The sequence below is a fragment of the Galeopterus variegatus genome, unplaced genomic scaffold (assembly GCF_000696425.1).
Source record: "Galeopterus variegatus unplaced genomic scaffold, G_variegatus-3.0.2 Scaffold1974, whole genome shotgun sequence".
Lineage (NCBI taxonomy): Eukaryota > Metazoa > Chordata > Mammalia > Dermoptera > Cynocephalidae > Galeopterus > Galeopterus variegatus.
Window position 1 is genome coordinate 149,733 of NW_007728085.1, and position 15,650 is coordinate 165,382.

The 15,650-nt window shown below is 35.5% G+C and overlaps 1 protein-coding gene across 1 annotated transcript in view; it reads left to right on the top strand.

Annotated features, from left to right (window-relative positions):
* Positions 1-5,442, top strand: part of SPATA5 (spermatogenesis associated 5) — a 70,455-nt gene extending 65,013 nt beyond the window's left edge. The window contains exon 11 of the mRNA XM_008579891.1: positions 5,127-5,442. Within this exon, the coding sequence (XP_008578113.1) occupies positions 5,127-5,348 (222 nt within the window). The 3' untranslated portion in view covers positions 5,349-5,442. The remainder of the gene's footprint in view (positions 1-5,126) is intronic.
* Positions 5,443-15,650: the final 10,208 nt, after the last annotated feature.

Consider the following 15,650-nt stretch of genomic DNA (forward strand, 5'->3'; position numbering starts at 1 on the left):
CCATGACTTTCTATGCCTTAGGAGTCTTCTGTGTAATAGTAAGCTCTTTGAGCTGATTTATATATTTTTTGAATTATTATCTTAGCCATAGAAAGACTAAAACATTCATTTGGCTTTCAGGTGCTAGAATCAGAATGCAAAACTGGTTTGCCCTTAGTTTGAGAAATGTACTGATGAGACCAACAACAATGAAAAGGAGAGAATGGAAAAGTGGTGATGATGATTAAATATTGCACAGGGGGCCGGCCCGGTGGCGCACTGTAGCAGTGCGCCACTTGGGAGCGCGGTGGCGCTCCCGCCGAGGGTTCGGATCCCACATACAGACCGGTTCCCGCTCACTGGCTGAGCGAGGTGCGGGTGCGACACGGACGGTTGCGATCCCGTTGCTGGTCCTGGTCCGGTACGGGCGCAACACTGAGGGTTGCGATCTGTTGCCGGACACGAAAAAAGACAAAAAGGAAAAAAAAAATATTGCACAGGAAGTTGCAAATATAATGACTGTTTTTTATCTTTTGTCATTAGTCCTTCAAAATATAACTGTAACCATATCATACATTTAAATAAAATATAGTGTTTATTAAATATTTACTGTGTGCCAGGCAAATTGTAACTAATTTAATATATACTTTTCTGTTTAATTCTCACAATGATCCTAAGACCTTAGGTTTTATTATCCTCATATTATATATGAGGAAGAAGTTAGAGAAATGAAGTAAATTATCCAAAGTCAACCAGTAAGTAGTAGATGTGAGATTTAAACCCAAGACCATTTCTCACCAAGTTCTAAGTTTTAGAAGATATTTACTATATCGAAAGTGTATTAAGTTAAAAAGAAGCGGAATATAGAATTGTGAATATGTTATGATCTCATTTAAACCACACATGCAAACACACATGTGCATTTGAAATGCTAGAAAGTACTACACCAAAATATTAACAATGGTTGCTTTTAGGTGATGGGAGTACAGATAATTCTTATATTCTCCTTCATAATTTCTTTTTGGCTGTACTTATATATTAGCTGTTCTCATAATTCTCAAATAAGGTAGGAATTGCTGCTGTTATTTTCATATCCTAACACCTTGACATAAGTCTTACACATATGCAATCAATTTCTAAATCTCTGTTCTCACCATCTGTCGTATTTGAGAATTGTAAAGCCATTTTATTTTTTTTCAGTAGTTTTTGTATTAATTTGTGTGAAGATAGGTATCTTATTATATATTTAGGCAAAGACTGTGTCTTTTAGGTTACTTTTCTTATTCTACTTTCTAGATTACAGATTTTTGAGGACATCTCACTTGTCTTTGTACTCCTACAAGTCCCTAAGACAAATTATACACATAGAAGATATTTCTAAAATTCATTGAATTTATTTGATTTGTAAATTTCAACCACAGTACTAATAGTTGGAAAGGATAAAGCAGTTGCAGTTGTAATAATAAATGAAATTTATGTCAAAAAAAATTTCCTAGATTTGTGAATATGAGTGATTTCTCTAACTTTGTCACCTAGTTCTACCAAATGAAAAAGCAGTTCTCTGACAACATTGGGGACCCAACAGGGCCTTTTTCTTGCTGAATCTCATAACTCCCCCTTCTCACCCAAGCTTTGCATCATCCTGTCCTTTTTTCCTTGACCACAGCTTCTAGGATCTCAGTCTGTTTTCTTGTCCTCGTTGATAAGAATCACATATATATACTTCAAACAGTTTATGGAAAAATAGAATTAAATTATAATACAAATCTTTCCATGGACTTTTTGAATTACACACACACACACACACACACACACACACACACACACAGGATGATAAAAGTAATGCAGTTTCACTGTAGAAAATTTTGATAATACCAAAAATTATGAAGGTTAATATAAGAATTGTATTTCTACCACCTAAAATAACCATTGCTAATATTTTGGTGTGGTACCATCTGGTCTTTCAAGAAAGCATACGTGTATGTGTTTTTATTGGGATTATAATGTATTCAAAAATTTTATATTCTGGGCCGGCCCGGTGGCTCACTCGGGAGAGTGCAGTGCTGATAACACCAAGGCCCTGGGTTTGGATCCCATATAGGGATGGCCGGTTCGCTCACTGGCTGGGCGTGGTGCTGACAACATCAAAGTCAAGGGTTAAGATCCCCTTACCGGTCATCTTTAAAAAAAAAAAAAAAAAAAAAAAAATTTATATTCTACTTTTTTTACTACATAAATTTTGGGGAATTATTAAATATCTTCTAAAATATTTTTAATTTTTGTGTAATTATTTATTCTTTGGATATCCGATACTTCATTTAATAATTGTTTGTTGTTTGAGGTTTGATTAAATAATTCCTGTTTGTACTTTCCTTAACTGTATTGGGAGTAGAGCGTTAGGAAGTAGAATTATTAGGTCAAAGTGTATGAACTTCTTAAAAATGATAACATGCCCCTTTCAGAAACATTCCAATATTTTCTTCTACCAATGTGTGAGAATGTTGCCTCATTGTATATCAACAGCCCTAAGAAGTTCATATTTTATTTTTTGCCAATTTTATAGACTAAAAATAGTTTTTCATTATTTTAATTTGTGTTTTGGCTTTGATTACTAGGGAGTTGAGCATTTTTCCCCCATAAGTTAATTGGCTTTGCAATTGTCTTTGAATCATCCATTTCTTTTTATACTTTGGATTTGTAACAGTACCTTTCCCTGGCTAGTCTTTATGCTTATCTTTTTAAAAAAAAAATTAATAATTTTTTGTTGATTCTTTCCTCTTTGAGCTTTTTAAACTCTTTCTTTTAAAGCTTTTAATCCTAATCTCTTAGGAAGATAAAGAGGGTATATATAATCAAATGGTAAACATAGTCTTTATCAAAAAGTGAGAGTCTTGTGTTTATAGTTTACTGTTTCCATCTGAGATACAATTTTAGGGCCGGCCCGGTGGCGCACTGGATAGTGCGCCACTTGGGAAGCGCGGCGGCGCTCCCGCCCGAGGGTTCGGATCCCACATACAGACCGGTTCCCGCTCACTGGCTGAGCGAGGCGCGGGAGCAACACCGAGGGTTGCAATCCCGTTGCCGGTTCCCGGTCCGGTACGGGGGCAACACTGAGGGTTGTGATCCGTTGCCGGACACGGAAAAAGACAAAAAACAAAAGCACTGGATAGTGCGCCGCTTGGGAAGCGCGGCGGCGCTCCCGCCCGAGGGTTCGGATCCCACATACAGACCGGTTCCCGCTCACTGGCTGAGCGAGGCGCGGGAGCAACACCGAGGGTTGCAATCCCGTTGCCGGTTCCCGGTCCGGTACGGGGGCAACACTGAGGGTTGTGATCCGTTGCCGGACACGGAAAAAGACAAAAGACAAAAAAAAAAAAAAAAAGAAAAAAAGAAAACTATTTAGAAAGAAAAAATTGAATCTGCTTTCAAGATTATGGTTGATTAATATAGCATTGTCCTGGATCTGTGGGCAGAAAACAAAAACAACAAAATCCTCCCCCAAAACCAAGCAAGTTCATTTGGAAAAAGTAATCTTTTCCTCATTTTAAGAAACAAAGCCCCTCTCGTCTCCTTTGGATTTGTAAATTGGCTGTTTTCTGACTTTCCCCCCTTTTTTTCACCTCCTGTTTATTAAATGTAGGCAATGCCCAACAATCTGCCTTTGATCCACATCTCTCTTCTCATGGCTTTTCCTGTTGTTTGTATGAGGATATCTCTGAAATCTAAAATTCCAGTCTTACTATCTTTCCAGAACTCTATTTGTGCTGCATACATTCCAACTGCTCACTTTTGATCTTTTAAATATCCTGTCCCATATTACAACTCTGTATATTTAAAAAAAACCCTGTCTTATCTACTTATTTTCCCTCCTAAAAATACTCTTCTGTGGTCCATATTCTGTCAGTCTCTCTTGAAATCTTTAGCTTTGACTTTTCCCTCTGTATTATTCTACCTTCAAAACCCTCAGCTATAGCTCTGCAGTGTCTTTCTGGTACGTCCTTGTCATCTGCATGTGGTTGCCTTAGTTAAGGCCTTTTTTTTTTTTTTTTGAGGATATTTTGTGATTGGTCCTTAATTTGTTTCCTTGTACTCTGTGTCCTCTCTAATGAATCTTGTCAGAGAGTTCTTCCTGAAGTGCAACTAAGACCCTATCACTTGCTAGATTAAAAACTTTCAGACTTCTTACTATATACAAAGAGTGTCTTGAACAACTTCTAGAATTCATCTATATGGCTTCAACTTTTCTTTATTTTCCTCCCTTAAATCTTTTTCTCACATCCTCCTTAAACTTCCTTCCTTCTGAGCCTTTTGTCATTTTTTGGCCTCTACCTGACCATTTCCCTGTTTTCACATTTCCAGATCTCATCCATCCTTCAAGAGTTTGCTTTCAGATTTGCCTTCCAGCTGGAAGTAATCTTTTCTTCCTGGGAACTCCCGAAGGCTTTCCCTGTTTCTTTGTTATTGTACTTACTATCCTTTTCGTTGTACTGTGGTTATTTATGTGCATGTTGTTGTTTGTTACTAGTTGTTATCTTCTTTAAAGTCTGGATTCACATGTCATTCTTCTATTTTCTGTGTATGTTATCTGTTACACAGTTCATGCCTAAGACATTTATAAGTAAATAATATATAAAGAGCTATCTTGTTTGGGGGTATTTCTTAGTTAAGAAAAAGGAACAAAATTTTAAGGATACTTTATTTATATGCCAAACACAAGAAAGATTATATGTTTCACAGGGATCTACAAAAATATGCTTGGAAGTAATTTTGCTAAAAAAAGAAGTATAAGAAGTTAGATATATAGATGAGACCTTGGATCATTGACTCAAACTATTTTCAGACAGATGAAACCTAAGTTTTAAAGCTTAGACTTAATGGTATATTCAGTCATTTAAACAGTTATTTATACAAGACTTGCAAGCAGAAATATTTTGTTTTTCTTTAGTATTTTTACAATGTGCAGCTCATGTTTTATGTACTGCTAATTTACTTCATGATATTCTTGGATTTTTTTTTTTTTTTTTTTTTAGGATCTTCTTGATTCCTAAATGGTTGTGTTCCCTCTTGTCCTTCTTTTGTTGATAATATGTTTTGTGGTTTTTTTTTAGTTTTCTGTTCTGGCAAAACTTACACATCCTGTTTTACAGGTATCCTGGTCAGATATAGGAGGACTGGAAAATATCAAACTGAAATTGAAACAGGCTGTGGAATGGCCCTTGAAACATCCAGAGTCTTTCATCCGAATGGGTATTCAGCCACCTAAAGGAGTTCTCCTGTATGGGCCACCTGGATGCTCTAAAACAATGATAGCAAAGGCTTTGGCTAATGAGAGTGGACTGAATTTTCTAGCTGTAAAGGTAGGATGTTAAATTTTTAGTGACTACTCTCTCTCCTGGCCTTCCCCAGCCCCATCCTCTGACTCCTACCTACCTTTAGGAGAACACATAAAGGAATCTTCAGGAATGGTTGAGATTGATTTTTATTTTTTTATTTGAGGTTGATAGCAATGTAATATAGGGATAGGAGAGATAAGAAATACGTTAGTGCATGTGATCAGCAAATCATGGTAGACAATGAGAAGACTGCTTTATATAGTTTCTTGATTCTTAATATTTCTTATATCCATGTGTAACAGGAACCAATCTTCTGTTTCTAAATTTTTTAATTGTTCTAAAGACTTTTGCGTAACCAAGACTTAATTATAAACATGATAGAGAATTCAGTATTTACATATGTAGAATTTTCAAATAAATAAGATACTTTTTACAGTAAACTCTAAATTCTTTAAAACTGCTTTGCCAGTCAGAGAGTATGTTTATGTGCATTATTTTTATTCTGAACTACACACACACACACACACATTTTATTTATTACCCTGCCTTCCATTACTTGGGATGGATAATCTTGCTTCAAATGTAGTTTTACATTTATTTTAGTACCAGATATTAACTTTCTTATTAATTTTTATGTAGCTTTATTATATATTCAGTTACTAAATATACACATATAAAACCTTAAATCCATTTCTATGGACTGTATCACAGAAATATGTACCAAACAAGTATTAATTCATTTCAGAAAAGGCTTATGATAATCTGTTTTATATTACTAGGGCTTTTTTTTTGCATAACAAAATGAGTTTTCTGTCTTAGAACACCAGAATGATTGGCAGTTTGAAAGCATAAAACTTATTTCGGAGTAGTTTGTCAGTTTTTGGCTTTACTTAAAATTTATATGGAAAGACACGTAGATGTTCTTTAGCTGTTTATTCTTTAACATTTTTGGTTATCTTTTCTTCTGGAAGATATTGGAGAGGAAGGATATGGGGAGAGGACCGTTTCTGCCATGATCTGTTATGGTGAATCACAATTAAAGTTTTAAAGGTTTCAGTTTTAAATTTTGGAGTAATGAGCAATTTTGAAATTTCCAAGGACAACTTGATTTCCCTTTGTTCCCTGTCGTATCACATGGTGGTGGGCATGGCTGTTTTATTAGCATTGCATGCTGTTTTTACTATCATCTTCATTTTCTCTCCCTACCTTGTATATTATACAATTGTATATTTGTAATAGTAGAATTTTTCCTGTGTACTGAGAATCTAAAACTTATTTGAGGAGGACCTAGCTCATAGCTATTTAAATTTGAATATCGAGGAAGAGCACACTTGTTTTCTTATAAACTACTATCTCACCCTTTTTGTGATCCAAAGTAACAGTTCCAGCTGCTACCAAGACTGCTTTGTGAACTATCCTAGGATTACTTAAGAAGTGTGTTTATTCCTTTTTTTTTTACTATAAAACCTTTCATATATAACATCAGACAATTTCACATTTAGCCTTTTTTCACTTTGAGAAAATGATAAATGGTTCTTTGAATGGTTTATCTTAGACACTGTTCATGTAAAATAACCAGCCATGTGTTAACTAACTTATTTTAGCTTTTTCGTCAAGCTTTTAATTCTTTAAGGTTACACACAGAAAGGATAAGTGATGTTAACAAATTATCTTAATCAATTGAGTTCATAACTCACTTAGAGATTATTACATATCCTACTTACTAATTTTTATGCAATGTGGATTTTTACTCAGTAAAGAATTTAGTGTAGTTTGACAATATTATTCAATTTCTGAGTCTGGGTGGAGGATATACTTAATGAACATATGGGTATTCATTTCACTATTTTTCAACTTTTCTATATGTTTAAAAATTTACAAAATAAAAAGTTGGGAACATGAAAAAATAATTTGCTTTCACCAGCATTTTCATTGGTTCTTTCATTTTGTTTTGATTAATGTTGTTGAGGAGAGTTAAAGGATTACACAATACGGATTATATGTGAGGGAATAAAATAAAAGTAGTTGGAAATTCATTTTCTAGTCTTTCTAGTTTTAACTCTCTGTGTGGAAAAAAGTTGCTTTTTGGTTCCAACATACATGTTTGTTTTCTGAGGGATTTAAGTGTTATAATTTAATTTGAGCTTTTTGAAATAAGTGATCAGAAAAAAGGAGGTATATGCTGGAATTTTCTAGCTAGTTGGGAGACAAAAGTATTTTTTGTATTGAAAGGAAAAGTCCCTAACACTTTTCATGATGGTAATCACCTTCAATCCCCAAGATAAATTTTAATTGACGATTTTAAACATTTTTTTTCTCTATAAGCTTATGAAAGAACCTTTAGCTAGCTTCCCTTGTGCCTCTTTTCTAAACAGATTAAAAGATACCTACTCTGCTCAGTGTTGAGACTTCACTTGGCTGGTATGGTTTCTTAATATCCTCTGGCATATGTGTATGTTTTTGTGCAGATTGCAGCACTTGACATGTTCTTAAATTTAACTTGTCATCTGAGTCAATCATATCAAAATATTTTCCAGTTGAAATTTCCTCTCTAGTTCTCTCTTGCTTTTGTCTGGAGTGCTACAATAAATTAATTGCCTTTGGATCGCTGGGCTGCTTTACTTTATGAAGAACTGTCACTGATTCTGGAAGAATGGGAGTTAGGCTTCTGACAGGTATTTTCAGCAAGTCCTTTATTAGCTGTATTGGTGTGTATAGGAATTTGATGAGCCTTGACTTTTTGGGAAATTTTCTTCCGTATATTTCTCTGAAAGAGGAATTATACAAAAAACATCCTATTTTCAGGAAAACTTGTAGTTTTTTCAAAGCCGTGCACAATTCACAGTAATTACTATTCTTCATTTAACTAGTTCCCCTACGATTCTGTTATCAAAGGTAGAAGATAATTTGAACTTTGGAAGTTCATCTTTAGGCTTCTGTTTTTAAATTATGTAGACCATTCTGTAAATCACAGAGTTCATATTGCAGATGTTGTATGGAAAAATGCATAGATACCTCTTTTATACACAGAATGCTTTAAGCTTAGTTTCTAGGATTTCAGATAAGGATAATGAGGTTTAAGAAGGTTAAGAGACTTTTCCAAGGTCAAAATGGTGGTGATGGAATTAAAATTTGATCTCAGAACTTTGTGACTACAGGGTCTAAGCTCTTTGCTCTTTCATTTTCTTTTTGTAAAAAATAAAACTAGTGTCTGGTACTTTTTTCATTAATTACACCAAGTTACTGGGGAAGGTAGTTCAGGTAGTTTCTATACGGTAGGTTTAAAGAAGTGGAAAGATGTTTCTTGGAATCAGTTTAAAAACCAGTTTTGTTTTTCTAGGACAGGGAGAGCAGAAAAATAGCATAGCTTTGGTCTAGGAATGGAAGTTGGTTGGGTTAATAAGAAAGGGTAATCACTGCCAAAGAAATAGGAAGCAGATGAATGAAATAAAAGTGCCTGAAAAAAGACTGGTGGTTAAATAATGTGGAGTTTGAAGCTTACTTGTTAATATATAATTTGTGACCTTGAGATTGAGTATATCACAGTGAAAAGAGCACTAAGCTAGGATTCAGATAGCTTTGGTTTATTTCCTAACCTTAACATTTTTTAGCTTTGTAATCTTACACAAGTTCTCTAAGTCTCATTTTTTTCATCGGTAAAAGTAGTATAACATTTGTACGTTATATGCTTTGGAGTAGTTTATGTTTAAAAAGGTAAATGAAACAGTTTTGGGGAGCATAACTTCCTAGTCCTTAATTGCGGCTGTGCATAGTGACTTACTCCAAAGTATTGAATATGGAAAGAGGAGGGGGAAGGTACTACTTTACATTGTAGAAACATGACAAGCACTACCTCAGGAAGGTGATCAAAGTTAACACCTTCAGTGATAAACCATGTTGATAGTATATATCCTTGGATGATGTGATGAAAATGGAACTTTACTTTTGTGGTCTTCCTTCCAAATGTTTATAACTCCCTTTTTAACCATGAGAAAAACTTTCGGCAAATCCACACTGAAAGACATTCTCTAAAATACCTAATACACCTCAAAACTTTCAAGGTTCTTAAAAACATGGAAAGTCTGATGAACTGTCACAGCCAGGAGGAGTTCAAGGAGGCATGATAACTAAACATAATGCTGCGGTATCCTGGATATGATCCTGGAACAAAATAAAAAGGACATTAGATAAAAACTAAGGAAATATGGATGAACTGTGAACTTCAGTTAATAATAATGTGGTCAGTCTTGGTTCATTAATTGCAGCAAGTGAACCCTACTAATATAAGTTTATTGGGGAAAGTGAATATGCAGGGGTAGGAGTAGGTAGGGGTGGATATATATGGGAGCTCTTTGTAGTATTTGCTCAATCCTTCTGCAAATCTTAAATTTGATTTTAAAAAAAGGTCTATTAATAATTAAATAAAAAGTTTTCAGGTCAGTATTACAGATCCAGAATATGGCAGACATTTAGTGAAGTAATTGAAGTTAAAAAGGCCAACTTTGAGTTTGGTACTGCAATGAACAAGATGAGTAAAGCACAGGTAAGGAGAAGAATCATTGGGAAGATTGTGGATTCTTTGGGTGAGGGCTTTGGAGAATACTTTCTATCCTATTCATCAGCCCCCATCTTTGATGACAATGGAAATTTACTAGGAAAAGCCCTGAGAGGAACATGGCTGGGGAACCCAGGTTTGGGGGTTGCCCTGCGCTTGTCTGTTTCACTGCAGTTCTCAGTTGAAGTCTATAAAAGTGTGTGTTAGTTCTGGCCCCAAACTCAGACCCCAGCGCTATAAAGAACTCTTTCTCTTAGTGTTTTGGTTATTTTTTCTTTCACCTTGGGTGCAGCTTCTAATTTAGAATCTCACCAGAGATATGTCCAGTTTTGTGGATCCTAACTATATTTTTCCATTTCTTGCTATTTGGGCTCATCTGGAGTATGGAAGCTTTTGAGTTTCTCTCTCATTTCCCTTAAGTTTTTGTTTTGTTTTGTTTTAACTTTAAAAATTCCTTCGATTTCTACAAATAGTGTTGTCTTTTGTGCCCCATTTACTTAAATTGGCAGTTAGTAGCATCGTTGTTACGTAAAGACATATACTTAGTTTTATCACTGTTTGAATGGCTACTAGGGAATAACTAATAGTAACCTGTGATTCTTGGTACAGATGGAATAATGTACCATTGTTAGTTTCGCAAACTTATTTAGAAGTTAGATTGGATTCACTGAAATTTAGCAATATTTGTACAGTGTGTAAGCTACCATGTTAAAGTTGGGACATCATATGTTAAGCCTGTGTGTGCTATTAAATTATTTTTTTGATTTGGGCTTATATCAGTTGATAAAGTTGATACATGAAAAAAGATGTCTTGACATAAAAACATTTCATAAACATTTAGCTAAAAGTAAAAAAATGACAAGAATAAAACAAAACCTTTAGCATTTGAAATCTGAGAAGACCTAGAGAGATTTAGAAGGAGATGAGTGCTTTTAGACTTACAAGAAATCTAATACAGAGAAAGAAAATTTTATTGTTGAGTCTAATTTTTGTTCACAGACATGTTAACTGATGAAGAAAGACTAGTTATTTTTTCCACCCTATAACTCCCTTTTGAATGAAATTTAATTAGAGTTAAAATAGATATTACTATTTTATGTCTGTAACACTTTAAGAAATACTTGTAAATGTTTTGCCATTGGAACAACTAACAAATATATATATTAAGCACGTTCTGTGTGTCAGGAACTAGATACAGTAAACAAAGATACATTAGATGGGCTCTTTTCTGTCCATCAACTCATAATTTAGAGGGAGAGACATTTGATGAAAAAACTAATATGAAGTGGGCAACATTTAGAGCCTGTAGTTCTTTATTGTTAGTTGTATGTGAGAAATGAGAAAGAAAAGAAGTCAGAGGTGATTAAAATTTTTACTTTCAATGACTGGCAGATGGAAATACCCTGACTCTGGGGAGGGGAGGAAAAGCAAGTTGGAGGTGAGAGAGAAGATACCAAATTGGGATTTAGACATGTTGTGTTTGAAATGCCTTTGGGACAAAATAGTAGATATGTCCAAAAGGCTGTTGAATATATGTGTTTGTAGCTCAAGAGAATGGTCATTTCTAGAGATGAAAACTTGGAAACTGAGAACCAGTGTTGGAGATTCTGCAGAGAAGTCATTGAAGTGACAAGAGTGGTCAGTAATAACAAGAGGTTTCCATGGTACATGCATGGACCCTTTACAACTTGCTTTATTGTAGCCAGCATGGTGCCTGTGATGGACGTCCTGAAGAAACGTCATTTTTTCCCTGAACGAATGAATGAATGAATGAATTGTGGGGGAGGCTTGTATTATACTTTTTAAGAGGAACACCTTGAATTCTATTCTCTTCTCTGCCAGTCCCTGTTGCTTTTTAGGGTTTTTATTTACCTGCAATTTTTCTTGCCTAGTCCTTAATGCCTATTTTCAAACTCTTTGAAGTGCTTTCCCAGAATGGTCTTCTGTATGTGCTAATGTTGTACTCTTTATTAATTTTCAAGATCCTTTACTCACATTACATATACGTAATTCTATCTCATGTGAATTTGGGTTTTTATGAGCATATTCCATAGCATTTAACCATAGTTAACACTTAGGTTAACTTGCCTTCCCTAGATATTTTAGACCTTATAAAAACTTGATTTGAATTGTAATAGCCAAAAACACCAGGCAGGTGTCAGACATATTTTAAAAAGCCCTTGGGAAGACTGGGAAAAACCCAGTGGTGATTAAAGGGGCAAAATTGTAAGAGCATGAGTTGTAAATATTATACTTGAATTTGTGACTGATATGATTTAAAATAATGAAACAGATATATTTATAAAAGATAAATCAGGTTTAGTTCTCACAAGATTAATAGAGCAGCTGGACAAATATTCTCACATATTTATGATATTTTTGTTTTGTAAACTTGAATACTCAAAATCTTGTCAGGGAATGTTAAAAATAACCTTATTACAAAATAAGCCAATTTGGGGCCGGCCCGGTGGCGCACTGCGATAGTGCGCCGCTTGGGAAGTGCGGCGGCGCTCCCGCCGAGGGTTCGGATCCCACATACAGACTGGTTCCCGCTCACTGGCTGAGCGAGGCGCGGGAGCAACACCGAGGGTTGCGATCCCGTTGCCGGTCCCGGTCCGGTACAGGGGCGACACTGAGGGTTGCGATCCCGTTGCCGGTCCCGGTCCGGTACAGGGGCGACACTGAGGGTTGCGATCCCGTTGCCGGTCCCGGTCCGGTACAGGGGCGACACTGAGGGTTGCGATCCCGTTGCCGGTCCCGGTCCGGTACAGGGGCGACACTGAGGGTTGCGATCCCGTTGCCGGTCCCGGTCCGGTACAGGGGCGACACTGAGGGTTGCGATCCCGTTGCCGGTCCCGGTCCGGTACAGGGGCGACACTGAGGGTTGCGATCCCGTTGCCGGTCCCGGTCCGGTACAGGGGCGACACTGAGGGTTGCGATCCCGTTGCCGGTCCCGGTCCGGTACAGGGGCGACACTGAGGGTTGCGATCCGTTGCCGGACATGGAAAAAGACCAAAAAAAAAAAAAACAAAATAAGCCAATTTATGGTATTTAACTTATTTCTGGCAGTTTTTCTTATTCATTCTTATCTAGGAGGTAAGATGTGGAAGGACTAACATACTGTAGTTATTTGGTAAGTAAAATTGGAAAAGAAACACCTTATATAGTCTTATCTAAGAATTCATGTATTATCTTTAAAGAGTTAAATAACTTAGGAGCAAATATGGGATTCATAAACCATACTGTATATACCTAAATCTTATAGTTAGATATAAATGGTCTCTTGTTTATTATGGGTATTAACAAAATTCTTATTTTCAGATTAGCCTATGTTAACATGTATTTAGGAAGAATTAGACTTCACCCTTGCCACTTGATCTGCTCACCTCAGATACCTATGAATTTGAGTTGCTGGTACTTTGTAAAATCTTAAATCTTAAGAGACATTTCATTTTTCTTTTAAGGACTTGTAGAAAACAGAGAACATCTTAACTTTTAGGAAGAGTACTGGTCTGGAAACCAAAATCCTGAATTTTTATCATCATTTCTGCCCTTCACCTTGTTCTAGGACTCTCAGCATATTACTCAGCTTTTTGTGCTTTGTTAGTCTCAGGTTTTAAGTGAGGTAGGTTAGACTGAGTGACTTCTAAAACCCTTCCACTAATAACATTCTATGAGTAACTCACAAAGGGGATAACATATATTAAGCATTTAGCAAGATTTTACAAAACTAGCTTATGCTAGTTGCTGCTTCCTTCTATTTTTAAAACATGGGTGTATATTTGATCTCAAATGGAACAAAAAGTATGGCAGCACAGTTTATGATCCCTTAAGTTTTCAGTTAGTGGTAGAGTAAAATGTAATATATATCTTTGAAACTGAATGTAAATATTTGCAATTCTTTGTACCAGAATACAGTGATTTTTGGTAAATTGAACTTCAAACTCAAAATCACATCCTTTTGTGATGAAATTGCTTTGACTTCTCATAAAATTCTAGATCAATGCAACATATCAGTTCAGCTACTTGGGTTGCAGTTTGCAGGCCACTCATCTAGGTAAGGTTTATAAGCATGTAGTTTTATACAAAATCACATGTTCTCTAGGGGGCCCCCACAGTATTTTCATTACTGCTGTGACTTTTAGGTAATACTTTACTGGAACTGTTCCAACCCAGTTATTGTTTTTCTTCACAGTGCTAAGTTTTTAGGTTAGATTTTCAAATCTCTTTGATTTTTTTTTTTCTTTCTGTTATGTTTTGGTTTGGGAGAAAAAGCATTACTACTTCTTATCCATAAACTTCTTGCAGACCACCTCTATGTGGTAGTGGAATGACCCTTCCACTGGTTAAAGCTATATGCCATATTTTCATATTTTGAACAAAATATCAAGTCTGTTTGCCTTGATACATTGGATATTTAAACCATATTAATCTTTCTGTTATCAGTAGTGAGATGTTGACATTGTACCGAGCAGAGAAGAAATTATGAAATGCCTATAATCTTGTACATTACAACATTGTTGTTCATTATTATCTTTTTTTATAACCACACTCTTTGGGGAACAATGACCATTTTTCCAGGTTCTCTTACTTTCCTTCAATTAAGCCAGATAATTAAAAGGCACTGAGTTATATTGCATGCCTAAAGAAATGTCTTCATTGAATTACTATTTTAGGTCATACCCTTGACTTTTATGGAGAGTGGCTGTAAGAACAACAATAATAAAGAATTGGCATGATAATAATTATAATAAAAACAGTGACAACAGCGATTAGGCCACAACTTTTCTAATTAGTTGCCCTAAAATGAATAAAATCTGCGTAAAAATTTCTTACCACCACCCCCACCAACAAAAACCTATTCTAATTATCTAAAGCTTGTTTAAAAAAAATAAAAATATAAGGCTTGTTTTATTGGGTGGGCCCTGATCCTTGTTTTATTGTTTACTTTCTTAATATCTTGTCCAGTCCCTTTGGGTAAAAGTGTAATTTGCCACATGTAAATGAAAAGCCCAGTTTTTAAAATTTGACTTAATATTTTATATTATTTTATATTATTAAAAGGCAGTCTTTGCTTTGCATTGTAGTGCATGACTGTAAAAATGATCATGCAAGGTGAAATCATGGAGAATGATCTTAATATCTGAATACTCAATGGGAAAAATTACAGCTGTTCCATGACCTTTAAATATTTTGTCAAAACATTAGTAATTCTTATTCTTTGTTATAAATGTATGAGGCAGCGCATTTTGGTTTTAGAATAGCTTTCTTGCTGAGCTCCCTGCTTCCAAACTTTCTCCTTTGTCGAGCCCTTCATTCACATTTTTATAGCCTTGTAGTACGTTTTATGAGGACACTACAATTTATTTACTTTTTTTTTTTTCTTTTTGTCTTTTTTACTGACTGGTAACAGGATCGCAACCCTCAGTGCTGCGCCGCACCGCGCTCAGCCAGTGAGCGGGAACCGGTCTCCACATGGGATCCGAACCCTCGGCGGGAGCGCCGCTGCAATCCTAAGCGGCGCACTCTCCAGTGCGCCACCGGGCCGGCCCTATTTACTTATTTTTATATTAATGACTTTTTAGATATTTCCACGTTTTTATTGTTGTAAACAGTGCTTTAATAATATTCTTACACATTTTCTGGCATATGTACATGAGAGTTTCTCTAAGGGTATATCTACCAAAGGAAGTTGTTTTCATCTGGCGTGAACATCTTCAACATTACTATATATATATATATATATATATATATATATATATTTTTTTTTTTTTTTTTTTTTT